This window comes from Balaenoptera borealis, assembly GCF_965194805.1.
Source record: "Balaenoptera borealis genome assembly, chromosome: 2".
NCBI classification, from domain to species: domain Eukaryota; kingdom Metazoa; phylum Chordata; class Mammalia; order Artiodactyla; family Balaenopteridae; genus Balaenoptera; species Balaenoptera borealis.
The window spans coordinates 24,351,059-24,374,604 of record NC_138867.1 but is presented as its reverse complement, the minus strand read 5'-3'; the positions used below and the strand labels follow the sequence as shown (position 1 = coordinate 24,374,604).

General features: G+C 31.3%; 1 protein-coding gene across 7 annotated transcripts in view; it reads left to right on the top strand.

Moving 5' to 3' along the window:
- Window positions 1-23,546, top strand: part of CDH9 (cadherin 9) — a 139,728-nt gene that overhangs the window by 80,924 nt on the left and 35,258 nt on the right. For 6 of the 7 annotated variants that reach the window (XM_082382951.1, XM_082382952.1, XM_082382950.1 and 3 more), the window contains 3 exons: window positions 15,095-15,389; window positions 22,041-22,160; window positions 22,747-22,914. In XM_082382951.1, coding sequence (XP_082239077.1) covers window positions 15,095-15,389; window positions 22,041-22,160; window positions 22,747-22,914 — 583 coding nt within the window. Of the gene's footprint in view, window positions 1-15,094; window positions 15,390-22,040; window positions 22,161-22,746; window positions 22,915-23,546 lie in introns of those variants that run through there. The other variant, XM_082382955.1, reaches the window with a different exon arrangement.

Here is a 23,546-nt window from a genome sequence, read left to right as displayed (position 1 = left end):
ATTTCAATCCTACTGAGATCTCCAGACAAGCTCCTAACATACCCACAGTATATCTGAAACAATGGGGCTGGTGCTTATCAAGCCACTACATATGTTGTTGCCATGGAATAATGAGCAGGAGTTCAATATTTCTTCTGTGGGGATAACAAGTCCTGTGCTTTCTCCCTTTACTTGCCATTGGTCATCGTTAGATATGAGGGGAATAACTAAGAGTATTACTCTCTTGTGCTGAGATGCTCATTTGGAAATTGCATAGTTGCATCCCTCCCTAGTATTTTAATCCTTTTATGAGTATCTTTTTCATTTGTTATGTCTCCCATTTCTATTTATTACTTTTTTTTCCACCCAAGAATGACTTTTAAGCTTAGCAGGCTTATGTACACATAGAGCTGGTAATAAAAGCAGCCTTATTAATACTTGACTTCTCCCACCCTTATCTCTAGGCAGATGAGGGATTTGAAAGGTCGAGAATATAGAACAAGCCTTGCTGCTTGGTAATGGAACCGCATTTATAGGTAGGCATAATTAGGCCACAAGGATTGATATTATGACTCATCCCAAAATACCTTTAGAAATATGCACAGTAAATTTAATGACATCTAAATCAAGCCTTAAGCATTCTTTAGATATACAACATTTTTAAATGGGTCTGGCATCACTGGAGAAGGAATAATGGAAGAAAAATGTTCTTAGATGGAAAGATGGGAGTGTTTCATAATTGCATTCCTCCACTCCTCAATTCCTACCTCTAGATTCTATAAACAATTCCAGTGAGGATCTCACATTACTTCCTCTCATACTCAAACTTAGGACATATTCATTTAAATGATTAAGACAAACCAGTCTTTTTAGCCACACATTTTTAATAACAAGTGTTTCTATTGTCTATTGAATAGAGTTCTCTGCGTGTAATAAGTGTTGTGATATGTTCATAAAATGTGTTTCCCTGATTCTTTCAGTATGGTAATAACAGTGTAAAAAAATGTGTAACTTGAATAGAAGAATTATACCCATGTAGGCCACATTGACAGAAAATTGCCGTTCTAAACCTCTCCATGTATTTTTTGATATATATCTACTACGTGATTAGCAAAACTGAAATAAGAATTGGTGTCAGGCCTGGATAACACATATTTGTAATCCTTAGGCCTACCAGTAGAGGTCATGTGTTATGAGCTATGTCATGTCCTAGTTCTTAGGAACTTTAGCCACAGCCATTCTCAAGCAATTCCTTTTCTGTTGATATTGGATGAACTTCTGGACACATAAGATATTTTGCAGGGTACTAGGAGAATTTGTTATCTCTCAACCCATCAGTGATTGGCTGAGCCCCAACATGTCCTTTCATTCCATTAACCCAAATAGCTAGCTCTATAAATCTAACTAGGGCACTGCCCTAGCATTCCATTGCCTTTCTGAGCTGTCATCTGTTTTTAATGTTGTTTAAAGAACATCATTTTATAGTGACTATAAGTCACAATTTACATACAACAATAAACTATTCAACTATTCTTAAGAGCTTGATGATGTCATATAAGTTTGTATGTACTCACACACACACATACACACACATTTGTGACCACTTCTCAGAACAAGGTATAGTCTCCATCATTTCTGAAAGTGCCATTTTGACCTTTCCAATCGATATACTGATAATGTGATTTATTATCCTCTAAATAAGTTTTGTTTTTGACCTTTATATAAATAAAATCATACAGGATGTTCATTTGTATGTTTGATTTTTTTAGTCACTGTACTGTATTTGAAATGCATACATGTTGCTGAATGCATCAGCATTTTGTTTTTTAATGCTGAGTAGTGTTTAATTGTATGGATATACATAATTTGTTTATCAATTCTCCTATTGTCAGATTATTTTGCATAAAATTTATATGAACAATTTGAAACAATAAAACTTAATATGAATAATTCAATATAAAATTTTTATACAGGTGTTTAAGTGTGCATTGTCATATATGGGTACATACTAAGTGCTTATAGTTGGTCTTTGCATAATTAGTATATAATTGATTTTATTAAAAACTGCAAAATAGTGTTATCAGATCTGTAAAATAAGTTACCCTTCAAACTGGACAGTGTTTTGCACAGCCTATCTTTGTCAATTTAGTTTTCAATTTCAGGTATTCTGGAAGATGTGTAGTACTTCCCATTGAGCTTTGAAGGTTGAAGCAGTTTGATGAAGAATAGCATTGTTGAAAACGTTTTTATGTTTATTGACTATTCAAGTATCTACTTCTATGAAATGCCTGTTGTTCTTTCACCCATCTTGTATTGGTTGGATTCTTTTTCTTTTGTTTACTGATTTGTCATATTTTCATATTTATAGAGATGAGGCCTGTCCTAATATGTGTACTCTGCAAATATTTTATTCCAGTCTATGGCTTGATTTTCACTTTCTTTACATTGACTTCTTTGTGATTTTGCATTTTTTGTTTTGTTTTTAATTAACAGCCTTTATTTTTTAAAGCAGTTTTATATTTACCAAAAAATGGATCCAAAAGAAGAGTTCCCTCTCCATATAGCTTCCCCTATTATTGACTCCATATAGCTTCATATAGTTTCCCCTATTATTGACAACATGCAATAGTGCCATACATTTGTTAAAATTGATGTAACAAATATTGTAACAATGTAATTAACTAAAGTTCATAGTTTACATTAGAGTTTACTCTTTGTGTCATACAGTCCTATGGGTTTTGAAAAGTGGATAATGTCTTGGATCCACCATTACTGTGTCATACAGAGTAGTGGGCCCTAAAAATCCCATGTGCTCCCTCTATTCATCTTTCCCTTACTCCCCCCAAGGCCCTGGCACCATTGATATATTTTTATCTCTAAAGTTTTGCCTTTTCCAGAATATAGAATATATTTAAATCACAGTGTGTAGTCTTTTCAGACTAGCTTCTTTCACTTAGTAATATGAATTTAAATTTCTTTTATGTCTCTTTTTTTAAAGAATTATAATTTATTTGCCAAGAGTAGAGAGAAAATGTAATCTAGAAAATGTTTAATAAAACCAGAAAAGGCAGAAAAAAGATTAAACAAATAAGAAAAGAAACAAAGAACCAGGGTGATGAATAAAAATAATTACAAATATGGTAGATATTAAACCAACTATATCAATAAAGCCTTTAAGTGTGAATGGTTTAAATACACCAATGATAGAGAATGGATAAATAATACAAAACTTCACTAGATGTTGTCTAAAATGTACTCACTTTAAATATAAAGATACAGGAAGATTAAAAGTGAAGAGATAAAGATATTCCAAGCTAGGAGTAATCGAATGTTGAAGGATCTACATTAATTTCAGTCACAGCCAATATCAGATCAAGAACACTTATCAGGAGTAAATAGGAACAATACATAATGATAAAAAGGTCTGTTCTCCAAAGAGGCAAAACAGCACTTAGTGTGTATGCACCAAACCATATAACATCAGAATTCCTTGTCGTTTGATGAGTATATTTTAATTTTTTTAAATCAAAAATATTGTTTCATTTTCTTTATTGTTAGTGCTTACTGGTTTTGTATAAGAAATATTTGCCTACCTTTGTATCACGAAGTCATTTTTTTCCCAAAATGCTTTTTTTGTTCCTGCTATCACATTTAAGTCGGTAATACATCTCAAATTAATTTTTGTGGACGATGTGAGGTATGGATGAAGTTTCTTCATTTTTAAAATACTGATATCAAGTTGCTTCAGCAGGATTTACTAAGAATTCTTTCAAAATGAAATTGCATTGGCACTTTTTTCTAAACTCAAGTGACTGTATACCTGTGAGTTTATTTCTAGATTTTCTGTTTGTCCTTGTTTGTGTTTCTAATACCTCACTGGCTTCATTATTGTAGGCATACAATAAGTTTTGGAATATAGAATGTAAGTTCTCTTTGTTTTTCTTCGAGATTGTCTAGGCTACTCTAGGCCATTTGTATTTTCATGTTAATTTTAATTTTAGGTTGTCAATGTATTATTAAAAATACTTCCTGGAATTTTGATAGAGTTTGCATTGACTCCATATATGATATAAAATGTTAAATATATATTTTTGGGAAGGGAGAGGAAAGACGTAATACAGATCATATGTAAACAGGCTGTGGGCCAGATTTTTGGTCAATCCCAGCCCAATTTAGTACAGAGCACATTGTGGTGAATGTTTCATGTTTAATTGAAAAAAATGTGTGTTGTGCAGATGTTAGTTTTTGTGCTATAGAAATATTATTGGGATTGATTTGGTTAATAGCATTATCCAAATATTTTATAACTTTACTAGTATTTGTCTTTTTGTTCTATAATTATTAAAATTAGTATATTAAAATATCCAAGTATAAATATAGAATGAAATTTATATTGATACAGCTACTTTCATATAGATATATGTATATACATGGATTAGTATATACCCACATATAATTTCATGGTTCTATCAGTGAACTGCTGAGCGGTTCTAAAAGCAATACTCCAGTAGAAATTCCCAGTAGCAACCTAGCATCCAGATCTTGGTTTCTAATACCATTCTTCCGTAAAAGGAACCAAGGCTTCCTGAAGAAATGGCTGACTCTAGGACTGGGAAAGGAAATACATAAGATGGTCCTGGAATATCTCGTATTGCTAGAAATTGAGAAAATGCACACACACAAACACACACAGTGAAGATGAGGGTGTGTCAAAAGGACACAAGAACTGACTGTGAGGGTTCCCAAAGGGCAAAGATGGAAACATTGGAGCAATAAAATAAAAATCCAAAGAGACCATACTGATATTAATACATAATCATAAATAAGTAAATGGAAGAGAATAAACAAATATTCCACGTAGAGCAAATCCAAATAATTTAGGAAGATACTCCTCCTTCAAGGAGGTGAAGCATAACTCCTCACTCCTTAAATGTTGGTAGAACATAATGACTTCCTTACAAGAATATACTAAGGGAAGGGAGAAAACAGAGTAACTTTACAGTGGAGACACTGGGCAAACACTAAATCAACTAAGTTAACATCAACAGTAATACATCATGTTGAAAATAAATACCCTTGATATGATGTAATGAAATGGCACTTTACCCCTGTGGTCTTTCTTCCCAAAACACATAATCCTAGTATAATCCTGAGAAAGAACATCAGATAAATCCTATTAGAAGGACATACTACTAAATACACGACATACCACCTCATAACTTTGGAGGTAATAAAAAACACAGAGAGTCTGAGAAACCATCACAGTATAGAGAAGCCTAAGGAATATGAAGACTAAACGTAATGTGGAACAGATAAAAGATATTAGGTTAAAAGTAAGGGACTCCAAATAAAATACAGACTTTACTTAATAATAATATTTGTCAATATTGGCTTATTAATTGTAGGAAATATGCTATAATAACGTAAGAGGTTAATAAAAGAGAAACTAGGTGTGAGGTGTGTGGGAACTAACTGTAGTATCTTTGTATTTTTCCTGTAAATCAAAAAATATTCTAAAAACATTATTAATATGCACATACAGTATTAAGTGAACCTATCTGTTTTTTGTACCTAAATTGTTAATTTGCTGTTTTAATTACATGTGGATAGTATAATGACTCACTGTGATCTATTCTAAAATCTCATAATTTCAGTTATATATCTAATGTATTAGTTTCTTATAAGAAAAAAAACCTAATCATCTCCATAATAAAATTCAACTGTGATTTGGATTTATCTACTACTTCTTTTAGTTTTATGAAATGTGCTTCATGTATTTTAAAATTTATTATTGTTCCATCCACAATAATATCAATAATTGTTATATCTTTCTGAGATAATGCCCCTTTTATCTTTATAAAACATTCCTCTTTATCATTTCTCAAAGTTTATTTTGTCTGATATTAATATAGCCCCACATGCTTCCTTACAATTATTATTTCCTATGTTTTTTATTTCTTTACTTAAGATGTATTTGTGTTCTTGGCTATATTTAAATCATGGCTCTTGTAATCTACATGTAGTTAAGTATTTTTTAGTGTATTCTCAAAATCTCTTTATTACTTGAGGTTTTAGTCCATTAATATATACTGGACTATTTACTTGTATTACATTTGTTCTACTTATTCTTGTTTTAATCCTTTTTTTGTTTCTTGCCTTTCTTTATGGAACAGTGTTTCAATTTTCCCATCTTTCTTTCTCCCCTAATTAGTATTCCATTTTACTTTTACTATGATCTTTTCAGCTTTATCTTCTTGTAATATTTACCAGCTGTGCTAAGGATTATGGAAGGATTATAAAGATAAACATCCACACAATTTACTTAAGTCCAACTGGAATATGATGCCATAATTGCAAAATGTTATAACTTTGCAAGAAGTACAATCCATTTACCTTTTACACACTTGGCGATTATTGCTATATAATTTACTTTTACTGTGTTGTATAAACCTCATAATATATTGATATTATCCTAGATTTAAACAGTCAATTGTCTTTAAGGAATATTTTTTAAATCTCTTATATTTAGCAACTGTTTTGCCCTTTCCATGGCTCCTCATTTCTTTCTTTATGTCAAGGATTCAATCTAGGATTATTTCTATGCAGCCTAAAGATATTCATTTAGTATTTTTTGAAATGAAAGTCCTATTACAGTGGATTCTCTCACCATTTTTTTTTCTCAAAATGTTATTATTTCTTCATTTTTGAAGGTTATTTTACTGAACAATTCTGGGTTTTATTACTTCTAACGTGAATTCAGCGTCTTTATTGTTATATTTTTTTCCCTGAATATATGTTTATTCCTTGGATGCTTTAAAGATCTCTTTGTTCACAATAGAATCAGATTGAAAACTGATCAAAAAATAACTAGAAAACATTAAAATTTTTGAAAATTAATAGTACACTTCTAGAAAATCGAAGAGGAAATCACAAAAAATTAAGAAATATGAATATTTTCTCTAAATCATAGTTTTCATCGATTTGACTATGATGTGCCCAGATTTACATTTTTTGTAATTATTGTGATTGAAATTCACTAAAATTGGATATATGGCCTAATGCCCTTCACTAACTTGGAGAATGATCACCATTATCTCTTTAAAAAATTATTCTCTGCAATACTTTTTCCTCCCTTTTGTAACTACATGTATATTAATTGGTTCTCTAATTACACATACGTTTGTTAGTTCACATATCTGAGTTGTTTGCTTCCATTGAGATGTATATACACACACACACACACATAATATTATTCTCCTGATACTTTAGTAATTAATTTATATTAATATATTCTGGAGATTGTAGATGATACAATGTCCTGTTAAGCCTTGATTCTAGAAACTGTTTGAATGGGTCTATGTTAGTCTTTTTTCTTAGGATGTAGTTTTTACTCATAGAACACAGTCCTTTTTTCCTAAGGCGTGGCTTTTCTCAAGTCTTAAGTTAATGCCCAGGATATTCACTTAAGACGAACTATTCTGGTTGTTTCAAAACTCCTACCTCTTCGCATTCTTTGCAATGGCTAAAATTCTGTTAAAATCTTAGATCCCCAGAAGTGTCCTATGCTGGGCCTGCCTCCCTGTACATGTATAGTATATGATTTTACTGTAAATTTTAGCAGAAATCTTACACAGCTACCTTGATTGGGCTCCTCTGTGGTTCTCTGGTTCTCTCCTCTTTGTACCCTCTCCAGCAAATTCGTGCCACGATAGCAACCCTGAATTCTGATCTCTGTTTCCTCTGCCCAGCAGAATCACTAATCTCTGTATAGGCTCCACTTCCCTGCAGTAAAACTCTTCGCAGGCAGAATGTAGAGTGAATTTATAGTTCATCTTGTTGCTTCCCCTCTGTTATTCAGTTCCTGAAAACATTGGCTTCATATATTTTGTCCAGATTTGTAGTTGCTTACTATGAGAGGGTAAGCCCAGCTAACCCAGGTTAGCCCAAACTGGAAATGTTTATGGTGTAAATATATTGCATATTAGTGGCCTTCTATTTAGGTCTTACCATAAAACTCGATATTAATATAATAGTCATGAAGCCAATACCTAATATAAGTAAACTTAAAGATAATAAATTGTTTTATCTGAAACACAAAATATATACTGTTAAGACTGATGCAGAATATATTTCCAAATATATTGGAAATGCATTTTAACATTACTAAAACATCAGAAATATATTGTAATTGTTATTAATGGTTATTTTTAGCAACTGTCAGCAACAGCTCTATGGCTTTCCTCATTAAAAATTGAGCAAGATGTTAGAAAATTCCAAATATAATTTTAAGGATGTGTAATGATTGTTCATAATAAGAGCTGGGCAATATGTCATACTTTTGCAATTAAAAACACTTTAAACAAAAATTAAAATAAGCAAACAAAAGACCCTTATTTCTAATTTTTAAAGAAAGATTGATTAGAGATGAATTTACTTTGATTTTGCAAACTTTACTCTGAGTTCTGCAGAGAAACAGAACACATATAACATGTTGAATAGGTTATATATATGTTAACATATTGATATATTTATGTACACACACACGTATATATATACATGCACTGCTGAAAGTTCTGTCCACTGAGAGGATTTCTCTTCAGCACTGTCCTTCAAGGATGTCCCAGAAATGGACTGTAGTACTGTAGTCCAGTTTTGAGTGATGCCTGAAAATCATGCAGAACTCTTTTTAAACCAGACCCAAGACTTTTCTTCTTCCATCACCTGGAGAAGAAACTCCTCATGAGGCTACAGGTGCAGACTGGGGAGAGAGGGCAGTGTAGCAGGAGTGGGGACCATGGGCATTTAAATGGGCCACTACTTTCTGTAACTTAACTTGTGTTTTCAGGGCATGTCCAGGCCTGATCACATATGTACCAGTTCCATTTGATGATGGAATGCTGTTGTGCACACTCAACTTTATGGCTTGATAGGTCAGATAACATGCAGTTCATGAGGAGCATCTCAGGTTGCATGGTAACTTGGTACCCACGGTTAAGCAATCAGTTTGTAGGCCAAGAGGTTTTTCTCAGAAGATTAGTTATCCACAAAGGATATCAGGGCTTTGCTCCAGAATTAGGAGGGTCTGCACTGCAATTCACCTATAGGGGCCTGTCACAGGCTCCAACCAGCATCTCTATCTGCCACTGACACTTTAAGCACCTCTGGATCTGTTGGATTATATGGTCAAAGTGATACAGTAGCTCGTATACCAGCCCAGACTTGTTGCAGAGACTTCTCAAGTTCTGAGTCCAGCTCAAAGCCAGAAGCTTTTCAGGTGACGTGGTAAATGGATAGGGATAAAACACCCAAATGAGGAATATGCTGCCTCCAAAGTCCAAAGAGGCCCACTAGCCATTGTGCCTCTTTTTTGGTTGTAGGATGGGCCAGAAGTGACAATTTATTATTTACCACAGGATGGGTTTAGGGACCCACTGAGCCCAGTATGAGATGAACCTCAGGTAAAACTCCATCTGTCACCTGACATTCATATGCCTCTACTCGGGTAGGCAGATCACATTGATATTTTAGATCTCCTGGAATCAATATTAGTTCAGAGTCAGTGTCCAGTAATGCCAAAATGTCCAATTATTTTCTTTTCCCCACTGCACAGTTATCCTGGTAAAAGGCATAGGTTTTTTGGGGAAGGCTGGGAAAAAGACTAAGAGTACACATTTTTGGTGTGTACTAGGGTCCTTCCTCAAGAGGACTTGGCATCCTCTTTATTCAAGAGATTCTGAGTCTGTAAACTGGCTCAGGCCTGGGAACTGATTGACTCTGTTTTTATGATTTATGTTGGTGTTTTGCTCTCTTGACCTTGAACTTTTCTGCTTTTACGGGTTAAGTATGAATTTAGTAGCCTTCCTATCTACTTCTAGGAACACCGTAATCAATTAGCCAATGCCATAGGTCTGTGTGAGTCAGACTATTCTGACTGCTGCTTCGACTCTGCTGTCCATTATGATAATCCTGCCACCTATCTTTTGGCAGGTGAGTGCTGAACTTAGCCTCTGTCACTCTGGGATCCAATTACTCCCATTGCATATAGGTTTCCCAATTCATTGATAGCAGTTCCCACTATAAGATCTGGCCTACAGAAAAGAGTGATCACAAAGCTCTTCAAGGATGCCTGGGCTCTCTCACTATTTGTTTCTCACCATAGTGGTGAAAGATGTCTTCTGGACCCTCTCAGTGTGGGTGAGTAGATCTTAAACGACAAAGCTACTCTAACATTCCAATCTCCCTAAAGACCATTGGTTTTCTTTCTCTGGAAAACCCAGACTAATACAGATTTTATTTTTATAAATTATAATATATATATATATATATATTTATTTATATATACATTACGTATATATATTATAGATACACACAAAATTAATTCTGTTTCTCTGGAAAATATATATACATATCCATTACATTATTATATACCAATATACATTTATATTATATTATTATATAAACATATATATGTAAAGAATTGGCTCCCATGATTATGGAGCCGGGAAAGTCCTAAGATCTGCAGTTGGCAAGTTGGAGACCCAGAATGCTGATGCAATAGTTCAAGTCCAAGTCCAAATGCTTGAGAACCGGAGAGTCAGTGGTGTAACTTCCAGTCTGAATCACAGACAGCAGGCAGAAAGAGTGAATTCTCCCATTTTCAGTCGTTTTGTATTCTGGCCTTTAAAGGATTAGATGAGGCCCACCCACTTTAGGAAAGGACAATCTACTTTACACAGTCTACAGATTGAGTTGTGAATCTCTTCCAGAAGTATTCCCATAGACACATTCAAAATAACATTTAACCAAATATTTGGACATTCTGTGGCCCAGTTAAATTGACATATAAAATTAACCATCACAGTTTAAATTTTTAGCCTATTTTCCATGTACATATTTACTTTTCAAAATTTCTAAAAACAAAAAAAACTGTAGCAGAGTAAAACTAAAAATGTAATGTTGGAAAATAACAGTTAGCATTTAAAATATTTATCCATGATTTATTTTGCTTTCAGTGTATTTATTCAAGTTCAGAAGAGGCAACTAAGTTATGACCAGGAAGTGAAGACTATTTAGTTTATTGATGTCTGAAGAAAATAAGTACTTTTTGGTACTCTTATTTCTTAAGGGATTTTATGTGGGCTTTGTTCTATAATAGATAAACAATATTTTCAAGATTTCTATTTTTTTATGATCCTACAAAATGTTGAATTTTGGGTTTATTTTTAAGACTTTTGTTTACATTTAAGTTAATGTATAGTAGGTTTTACTATCAATTTCTATCAATTCTAAATGTATAATTCAAAATTAATAATGTACATAATAGAGAAATTTAGTATTTTAAGATAGTAGTTTTCATTTTTGTTATATTGCACCAGAAAATAACTATTGGGAGCTTTTGTTCTTAAAATTAAATTGTGAATTAAAGACAATGCTTTAAAATGTGTTTGATTTTGTATAAAATAATACTTTTAAAATGACATTTTAAATTAACAGAATAAAGAATATATATGAAATATTGGGACAGGGTTTAGAACAGGTAGAAATAGAATAATAAATCTAAATTACAATGATTTCAATATATGAATGACTAAAATAATATTACTGTTTTGTTGCAAAGATTTATTTAGTAACTAAAATTTAATATATTCAGACAACATACTTATTCTGAAAGTCTTGTAATTCCATAAATATTTTAATTTCCCTTTGGACATCATCCTCAGTCCAAACAGCATGATATTATAATACTGAATTTTCCTTGAAACTTTAAATATTGAATATAAAACCATTCAGAGGAAAGTATAGTTACTAGGATTATTATTATGTTTGACTAAATACTTTTGTAGACTTCAACATATTTTGAATGAGTAGAAAATCTCTGAGAAGTAAATTGTTTCCATAGGTGTTTGAATCCAACATGTAGAATCATATATAATTTAGTGTGATAGACACAGATTCAGTTTCCTGCACATTTTAATAATCACAATAGAATGTTAAATCTTTATTAAATGAAAAAAATAAAGATATAACAATATTTATTACAATGTTATTATGTTAAATATATGGAAAGATAGTGGGGAAGGATATAGAAAATTTTAAACTAATTTTCATTTGTGTATACATATGTAAATTTCCACAGAAATTCTACAACAGTATAAACTCGTTCCTGCCTTTTATTTTGGCTACTTATTAATAATTTCCATAATATAAGCATGGGATAGGGATCCCTGACAATACACAATCTTTACCCCACCACATTTAATATTCCACAATTTTCAGTAAATTGCAGCATTATCCCTGGATTATCTTTGTTTCAGTCTGACAATATATTTGACAATATTGATAACCGACTAATCTCTCATGTTTCTTTTTCTGTGTATAAATGTGAGAACACTAGAGTACACGCTGTGGGAGACATCATATAGTTTATTTCCTATATCTCTCCAGACTACTTTTATTTAGTTTTCCTTTATTTTATGGAGAAATTAATACAAATTTATTAATAAAAATGTATAAAACATGTACAACTTAAAAACAAAGGAAAACATTTTAAAACTATACAACTACTTGCAATATTATATATATGTTAAGAGTATTTTTATGAAAAAAAAAGATATAAAAATTTGAAATTATACTCTATACATTGTATTTTAACATAATATCTCATTTAAATGATTTACATCCAACAGTATATATGTAGACCATAATTTTAATGACTATAAATAATAGCATTGTACACATTCTAACCACATTAATAAGGTGAACATTTTAGTTGTCTCAACATTTTTCGCCAAATTAAATAAAGCTTCTAATACATATAAATAATCTATCTATACATCTATCTTTTTCATCTTTTCCTATTTCCTTTCATTAAAAGTATCTTCTTTTTCTCCTCTCAGAATAAAAGTACTAGCAATACAAAGATAAATGTACAAAAATATTTATTATAAAGTAGCTTGAAAAAACTATTTGAAAATTGCAATCATTAAAATAATTTTATTTACATACAGAGATTTCTAAGATGTAATTTTAGTAAAAAAAGGCAAGTTTTATGTTATTTATAATCTGATTTTTCTGATAATCACTGACAACTAAACCTGTTTTATATATGTAAAAACATATTGTTAAAAAAAGAGGAAATATTTGGTTTTTAAGAAATATGTGTTGAGGTCCCAGAAATTTTTTATATATATATCTTTCTTTTTTGGATTTTACAGTTTAGTGGGCACAACAAACAATTTTACCAAATGGGGTGAGTATCATGATAGGAAAGTGAAATGTGCTTTATAATTACAGAGCAGGCATATTTATTCTAGTCTAGAGGGTTAGGGAAAGCATCCTTAAGAAAAAAAATTTTTAATGAGATTTGATAAATATTTAGTTAGGGGAAAATACAGAGAAGAGAAAGGGTGTTAAAGGGTGAGAGAAACATCTGCAAACATCAGGTATGAAAGCTGGAACAGGCCATCTGAGAAATGAAGAAAACAAAACAGGCAAAACAAAACAATTGGTATGTACAGAGTGTATAGCAAAGTGGATGAAGGTGACAGAAACACATCTGGAGATGAGAACAAGATTATGGATAATGCATAAATAAGGCTATAGAGTCCAAGGAAATAGAATAACAATAAAAGTAATGATTCTTTTAAAAAAGAATATTATCCCCTTTTAATAGAAGTGGCTTAGATTACACACACACACACACACACACACACACACACAAATTTGCCCAATATAACAGAAATTTGCATGAGACCAGGCCTGGTTTATAAGACTTTAGATTCATGGTTCTTATGCACTGGACCTGGTTGAAGATTTTTAAGCTAAGAAGTAATAAGACTCGATTTGTGATGTAGAAAAAATCAGTTTCTTTAGTATGGAAAATTGTTTGGAGTAGAACAAGAGGGAGGTAGGCATCAATTAGAAGATTGTTGCAGTGGTACAGATAAGATATGATGAACAAAACCCGGGTGGTAGCCATAGAGATGGAGACAGATGGATGGGTGGGGGAGATATTTCAGAGAAGAAAAGGCTGCATATGGTTATTTTAACATTGGGTAAAGGAGGAGTAAAGTATGAATCTCAAGTCTGTAATTTTGGCTACCATAAAAAATAGATTCAAATAGTCAAATTGTTCAAAGATGGAATGGGACACTAAAGAAATAGATGGAGTAAGAATGTATTGGGAATTGTGAAGTATATGATGGAAGACAACAGAGCAGGCATAGGCTAGTAAAGACTCAAGTTTCAGAATAGTGTTAGGTTTGCAAAAACATTAGGATTTTTTCCAACTCAAAATTTCCGTAAATACATGATCCGTTTGTCTGTTTTAAATACTCAGTGAAAAATCTTCTATACTAAGAAGTTTACTTTTAAGATGGGAATGAATAGAAGGAAGATAATTTATGAAAAAAATCCTAATATTTTCATCAAATTATTTATATGACCAATGGAAAAGCCCTGTGTGTTTTATATCACTTGAAATTTCAAATGTCTATAAAATACATCAATTTCCAAAAAGTGAGAACATCCTGGTTGAAAGAGTACTCTCCCAAAGTCATGCAGACAATAATCTATGAGATTAATATTCTGTCTCTGGTTGGTCTCTGATGACAGAGCCTGTGCATCTGCAAGCGATATTATACTGAAGGGAGGTAAACTCATTTAAAATTATGGTATATATCCTAAACTTATCATCATAATAAGGTCAGAAATTTCTCACATCACCTCTTGAGTTTAGCAATTTTAGATGTAATCGAGTATATTAATATTTTACACTTAAGGTTTATTAGACCAATGGATTTTTTTCTTGTTAATGTACTAGACATTTAAATCTTGGTAGCATTCTATTCAAAAATGTCTTGGAAACACTGTGTTTTGAGAAATATATATATATATTTTATTTTATTTTAAATGTAGTCTCTTATATAAATATGTGTTTAAAAATGTTGAGAATAAAACTAAAATGTTTAATCTCTCCACAGTGAAAATTAAGATAACCATTGCAATCATTGTTCCAGTGATGTCATGTAGAGATAAATTAATATTTGCCAAAATTATTTTTTCTGTAATAACAATACATATATTTATAGAACTCTTCTTTTCTACCTCTCTGAAGCTTCACACTGACCAAGATAAAGGAGATGGAAATTTAAAATACATATTAACAGGAGATGGGGCTGGCAGTCTGTTCGTAATAGATGAAAACACAGGAGATATTCATGCGGCAAAGAAATTAGACAGAGAAGAAAAGTCCCTGTACGTTCTTCGTGCCAAGGCTATAGACAGAAAGACCGGGCGGCAGGTGGAGCCTGAATCTGAATTTATAATTAAAATCCATGATATCAATGACAATGAACCAAAATTCACAAAAGACTTGTACACTGCCAGTGTTCCTGAAATGTCTGGAGTCGGTAGGTATATGTTAATCCATGTAAATTAAGTTTTTTATTTTATTTTATTTTTTGCTAAGGTAGTTATTATGGACATACAGTTATGAGATGTGATCTCTTTCAAGATAAGAACTATAACTGAAACTACTATTTAGTGTTAGCTATCTCACTTCTTATGATTTTCGGTTGTATGTTTCTTAATGTTTCCTGCTATTTTGTAACTGACATCTAAGATGATTACTGAGAACAATTATTCCATTGCATTTCAACAAACGTCTTTACCTTTACTCAAATGCCATTCAAATGGCAGTCAAGTTAAATGTATTTTGGCCTGAATCAAATAGTGTCAGCAGTTTTAGACAGTTTTGTTTGCATTATTTTGCATAAAAACAATGAATGCTTGCATTTAACAAATTTCTTTTGATCATCTCATTTGATCATTGAAACAACTTGATGTAGGCATGGGAAATAGAACTTTAAATCCCCATTCTGTTAATTAGGAACCCTGGATTCAGAAAGATTAAGTAACTGAATTAAGATCAAATAACCTGGCAGCATAACAACAATATTCCAAGTCTTTTTAATGTTATTTTAGCTATGTTCCATCCAGCAATGGTTTATCCTGAAAACTGAAAATAATCATTTCATTTTTTAAGGCTGCCCATAATTTTAAATGCCATTTGTTATTATGCAATGTTTTTATCTGTATATGTAACTACATTTAGCTATAATTATATGAAAGGTTTAGATTTGTTAATGAGATGATAAGAGCTGACTGTTAAATCATATTTCTAAAAAAAATAAGTGATATAAACTTACTATAATATCCCAAACATGTAACTGATTTTGAAAAATTGATATTTAGTTGAATAGTATTTCAAAATCAGTTATAAGTATATAACTTTGACATTATTGTAATTAATACATGGGTAAGTCTAAAATAATTTCTTAAAGAAGAAAAACAAACATATCTACCTTTACTGAGTGATTGATATTAAATACTTCTTAACTGTGTGTACCATCTAGCTAGAATGGCTATTTTTGGTTATTTTCTAGAATAACCAAAAATTTGTAAAGAAGTTATTTCCTCTAAACTCAGATGAAATCTCATCTGAGAAAAGTGCAGTTCTTCTGCCTTTTCAGGTATTCACTCCAATAATATGAAAAGCACTTATCAAATTAGACAAGACTCCTATGAAATCTTAAAGCCTAGGATGAAATATGAGTGTTTGTGTTTTCTTTAATATTTTAAAATATGTGTTAGCCTGGTACAGTTCCATGGAAAGTACTGGATTGGTCCATATAGGTCGACCAGTGGGCTAATGTAGATATACATCATGTCTCTTTGTGGTCTTAGATTTGAGATAAAGATACATCTAAAATTATGCTCTCCATTGCAGCTTCCTATTCTTGAGCATTCTATAGTTTGGCTTTCCAATTAACACCTTTTAACCATTGTAAAATATATATTCTTTTTCTTGTATGCATGTTATTTTGCCAGATATTTTAACACTTAATAGTACAAAGACTTTCATTTATCCTTCTCCAAAAAGATTTGACATACCTATAAGAGTAAAAAGTATAATTAAGATGACAGAGATAGTTGAATATGATAAATTTGGATAATTGATTTAAATTTGAATAACTTTTTAAATTTTCAAAGCATTACCTCATTTTTAAGAACAGAATATTTATCAGAGACTGTTTATATTTAACGTCAAATTACTTGTATTTTCTCCTATATTACTTTGGGTTATTTAATGGGATATTATCTTCCACTCAGTATAGTCTTATAATTTATCTACCTAATTCAAATATAGTCTTTCTCTGACTATATCTGATTATATTAGTATTTATCTGAAATACTAATATAATCTAGATTCTTTTAATATTTATCAAGTGTGTAATAAGATCAGAACTAGACTAAGTACTTCTCTATTTTATTTTTTAAAAACTTTTCACTTGTTCAATACCTATATTAAAATATAGAATATATAAGTTTATACATAGGAGAAGGCTTGCAGATTATCTTGTCCAAAAAGCCCTTTATGTAAGGCAATATGTATTTCGTTTATATAAGCTTTAAATTGTGGGCAGTACAATTTCTGATTACTGTAGACCTTAAATATGAGAATTTGGGTCAATGTCAATTATATTTCCTGCATGTCTACAATTACAAAAAAAACAAGAAAAGCGTATAGGAGGCAGCTGTATGGCTCCAGCTGCAGATTTTGGTACTAATAAACAAATATTTAAGAACTACAAGTAAATCTTGATCCTATTTATAGAGGATAGTTATTATTCTTTATTACTAATATTGACATTACTGCACTAATTGATCCCTCCTTAGCCCACTCATACACTTTGTACGTATATCTATTTTTAAACAGAAATGCACATATTAAAAATACTGGGCTGGCCAAAAAGTTCATTTGGTTAGTGAATACATTGTTCAATAAAGTTCTTAGTGAAAATGAAAAATGTGTCTTTTATTTCTACTTAAAACTGAATGAACTTTTTGGCCAACCCAATACTATATGCATATGTGGAAGATACTATACTTCCTTTACTATACTATACTATATACTATACTATACTTTAATTACCTCTTTTAATAAACAAGTAAAAATGAGCCCAAAAGCGTTAAACTGGCTTGCTCAAAAACATACAGAGATGACTTATTACTATACTAGATTTAAAAAGAAAAAAAGTTAATAAAATGCAGAGATAGCTGGATAATTTTAATACCTTACTATTTTTCTCCACTGTAAAATAGTTATGGTTATTATGCAAAATGTAGTTTGGAAAACTTCTAATTTTATTAGATTCTTAGTGACTCCTTGAATGTAGAATTTTTCTTATTTTCTTATTTTAATTCAAATTTCTCAAAAGTAAATCCAAATAAGTGTAAGAAAAGAGGAAACTGCATTTTACAATAAGATTTTATATATATATGTGTATATATATATGTATATACATAAAATATATGCCTAAATAAAAAGTATATGTATTTATATCCTGAAAATGTATTGTTCTTTTATAACTCTCCTACCTGATTTAAAGGAAAATAAACTTATTATAGTTTTATACATGTGATTTTCTCTGCTTTTACCTATCCAAATAACCATTTACAGAGAAATGTAAAGGGTGATACTTGGGAACTTTATCAGGCTATGTGTAGCCCACATATTAACAGCTAAAGCCTGTGCACAATCACGTAGTAAAGAATGCCTCCTCTCTAAAAGAAGTAATGCAGAATTATGGAATTCTAAACTTATTTTCATTATATTAGTGATTTTAATTTAAATCAAACACTTGAAAAACTACTATTATTAACTTTGAGGGTAAATGAAGTCTAATGGAATAAAATATAAAAGTTCTTTATTCTCATTTTATCCTTCTTTCCAACACTGTAGTCCAATGTTCTCCTTTATACTGTCCCCCCTACGTGATTATTTTTGTCTTAATATATTTGTCTCTTCTTTTTCTCTCTCACCAAATCCTCGCCTTGCTTTTTCCCTCTGCCTTTGCTTCTTTCTATCAAATATGCCATATTTCATTTTGGTTCTCAGACTTGTGCCTCCCCATCCCTTTTACTGGTAATTAAAATCAAATGACTCCAATTAACTCTTTAAATCTGAAATACATTAGCATATTCTGATCAGAACACTTAATCTGGATGATACATGAGGATATATAGTGAAAGAAAATGAGATACACTTTGAATTAGGTATTTGTAGCAGATTCCTACATTTTGTTTTCCATTTTTTGTGGTCATTATACTTTGATTAAAGATTATCTATTATTTTTCTATATTTGCATGCATTCATCTCCCTCAAGGCAAATTCCTATTGTGCAATTTTGGAGGTTTCTCATTGACTGGGTAGGTCCCTCAAAAACTGATCCAGTTCCCCTCCCACACTGTCCGCCCAACAAGGAACCTATCTGTAGTTTTTCACAGATCACACAAGTAACTCATCATTGAATGCTTCATGTCCTAAACTAGGCCCTTTCTTAGAGGTACACTGCCTGTAGATTCAAATATGTGTCTAATCATATGTCTAGACAGGCCATTTAATACAGTATTTAGAATGAAGCTTCTTCATACTGGCTAGATCGAATCCCATCCTATCACCTACTAGCTGTGTAATCATCAGCAACCTCTATATCCTCCAAGGCCTGCATCCCATGTTTATCATGAGGATAAAATAATAATACAAATCAAGTGCTGAGAACTCTGCCTAGTCTACGTTAAGCAATTTGTAAATGTTAGATCTTGTTATGACTTTGAACTAGAAACTCTGCTGGGCTTTAGAAATAAAATGTTGAACAAAAACAGACATAGCCCTCTCCTTTGGAGAGTTTACATCACACAAAACCTACATATAACAAATGACATAAATTTGTCATTCAGGCTTCACTATATTTTACTTAATATTTGTTTAATAAAAAAGTAAATATTTTAAATTATTTGAGAATAAATGAAGCATATATAGCTCAGAAAATTTAGAGGGATATAAAAATCAAAGCAGTGTATTTCCTTTTATTTTGTCTTTATAAGCAAATATTTATAAAATTAGTACAAAACACATCAACCACTTTCTATCTAATTTTATTACTAAATAGTATGAACTGTAAAATGTCCTTATATTTACAGAAAAACAAAAATCTATCCATTTCCTAGAGTTCAACACACTACATATTTTTCTTTTTCTCATTTTGCTATTATAAATAACGTATCAGTGATATGCTACCAGTGTTTATTAGTGTTTAACAACATTCTAATTATTAAACATGATTCTGAGAGGGGGAACAGTATTTTATATGGACGTTTGTAGCATTTTAGCCACATTATAGGATTGATTTCCATTCTTTAATTTCTTTATTATTTTTAGGTCAAGTATTTTCAGGTAGGTTCGAAGATCATATATCCATGATAAAGAGCAAATGATCAAAACCAAATTTAACAAAAATATTATTAAAAGTGTCAAAAAAGTATAAAGGTGTGTTTTTACCTGTGCCCATTATGAAATGACAGCCACAGCCAAAGAAAAATGAGTCTGGTAGCAAAAGAAATGTCATGAAATCAATGAATTAACTACTTGCATTTAGCATCTTGGTTATGCTTAATAATTCATATTTCAAATAACCCTCAAGTATGAAAACAATTATTAATCTAACATATGTTCACATAGGGTTATATAAAAATAAATATAAATCTGAAAACCACTCTAGTTGAACATTTGAACATTATTGTGGGATGGAAATCTCTTTATGATTTCTGCTTTGGTCTAACTCGGACATGAGTGGATGATTTTTAAATGATAAAAGAGTACACCTGAGACTGACTGAGTAAATTGTACTGTGTCCTCTCACAGGACATATCAATTCCATTGCAGCTGAGGAAACAGAGGCTTCAAGAGGAAGAGCTCAAGTTCTCATCTTACGCTAATTAATTTTAAGAATACATAAAAATACGTCCTAAATTCATATATTCAAATATACTGATGGAAAATAAAGCTGTTAGTTTAATCTTAATGCTCAATATATTAATTTCTAGAATCTGCATAAGCAAATATATGCAAATTTTGAGAAACATTCACTACAACTCAATTAGACAAGCTATGCGTGTGTAATGTATGCTGGATATTAAAGTAGGTTACAGAGCCAATGTGGAACTCACTTTTTCTAAAGAATTTTAAAATCTATGTAAGTATCAGAGTCAACATTTTGAAAAGTTGCGTGTAATATACTAGAAAATGTCCTACAAACTCATTTTGCTCAAGGAATACATGGTAGGCTTTAGTTAATGGTAGTTTTAGAATCATGCCTTGAATCTTTATAGAGTTCTAGAAAATATAAGAAAAGTCTATCAATATATTACATTATCTTTAGCTCCTAAAACTAGCTCCTTTAAAGCTCTTTTATCTTTTAAAACATAATTATGTGTGACAAAGTTAAGAGAAAATAATTTTTGTAAAATAAAATTAAACTGAGAGTATTGGTAAATTATAGTATTGCATGTGAGACAATTATACACTTCCTTAACTCTGGAGGGATATATCTGCTGATTTACATATGTGTAGCAAATAATACATAGCATATCAATAGGTATAATTATATATGACTATGTTAACTACATTACAAAGAGAGGCACAGACAATAATCATATATATCTTGCATACCAAAAATTTTGGCAATTTTACGTCTTTTGTGTCTTGATAAAAACAGGGCCTCTTTATTTTCAATTTACAATATTTAGTTAATTTATCAGAATAAAAAGCAGCAGGAGTGCTTTCAATGTTGGATTTATCTTTGAATTCACATTTCCAGTTAGCAATAAATGTATTAATTGAAAATTGTATGTGCACTGTATTCAGTGAAAACTTGTTTTCTGTCACAGTATTTTCAATCAATTAGTGCACATTCATCTTTATGATAAATTTTGCTTTTGACTTTTTTAGATAGCTCAATAATAGTAACAATATTATTAAGGAATATTTAAATTTAAAAAAATGAAAGATAAGTGATTTTTTTTTAGCAGCATAATTCAAATTTCTTGAAACATGTACCATGGTCTAACACACCACATTCCCAGTAATATGGTTTCATAAACATAGCTTCAAATTTCTAAGTACTTAAGTGTCTGTGTTTGGGTGGGGATTCATGTAGGTACATCTGTTATACAAGTGACTGCAACAGATGCAGATGACGCCAACTATGGAAATAGTGCCAAAGTGGTCTATAGCATATTGCAAGGACAGCCATATTTTTCAGTGGACCCAGAATCAGGTAACAACATCTAATACTTGGTCTCTTTCTCATTATGCAATACATCTGGATGCACATTTATAGATTTTTCTATATTTAAAAAGCTATTAAGTGTCATGTTTTTATTTATTCCTTATATTGATAGTTATTCCATGGATACAGAAGCAGAATTCCTATTATTTAAAAAGATTTGAATCCTTAGCCCTTTAGTATTTATTGAGTTTAAATTTATTACATTAAATACAAAATTTCACAGAGATTCAACACATTACATGTCTTAGGAAATACTCAAAACCAAAAAAAGTGACAATCATCAAAATTAAGCTTATTCATCTAAAGACTTTTGACTAAAGTTAGTTTTTCTAGTCAAAAGGATAATTAAATTGATTAGCAAAAATTTCTTCCTGAACAACAGCCCATGGAAGAATTTTTTTCTGTTCTGTGAATTATGTTAAATTGGTTATGTATGGATTGAAAGACTTATCTAGGTACACTGACATCTTATCATCTGTTTGTTCTGATTAATGTCTGTAAAATGGATATTGCATGGCTTAATTTTAAAACACAGTGATTGAACTGCAAAATATTTGTCTATTTTTCCCAAAAGGCATAATAAAAACTGCATTACCAGACATGAGCAGAGAAAATAGAGAGCAGTACCAAGTGGTTATACAAGCCAAAGACATGGGTGGCCAGATGGGAGGCCTTTCTGGAACCACCACAGTGAACATCACTCTGACAGACGTCAACAACAATCCTCCTCGATTTCCCCAGAGTAAGAGAGGTTTCAGTGATACCATGTGGAAAGTTTCTCAAACACACTATGAACAGTTCAATACTTTTACTAGTAGTTTCACTATTAGTTTATGGATAAAGATGAATCCACAACCCCTCCTCCCACAGAATATCATGATTTCCCACAAATTAATTAAAAGTGACTAGAATCATTTCATCATTGAGTAGGTAATGGAGAAAACAAGGAAATGAGGTTCTTTTTGGCAACTTTAATTATCTTCTTCTACCTTTTGAAGAGTTATAAAATTTTCCGGACTACCTTTCCCAACATTTCCTATGATCATCTAGTTCTTTTTCTTATCTATTTCCTGGTTATGTGCGTGGACTCTCAAGTCTGACCACCAGGCTGCAAATCCCATGTCTATCACTTGCCTTGCCTCAGTTCTCTTGTTTGTATGTAAGAATTATAATCCCTTATTTAATCAATTCTAAAACACAGGTTTGTTGATGTTTTAACGTCTCTGAAATCAGATACTATATTAAAATCAATGCAAGTTAGTTTAATTGGCCACATTTTTCTTTCTTATTGGCCCACAGTCTCATGAAATAACCTTGGTTGTGATGGCATCTGAGATATGTTAGAGTTTGCTGGTATCTGTTACCTACTTGTGA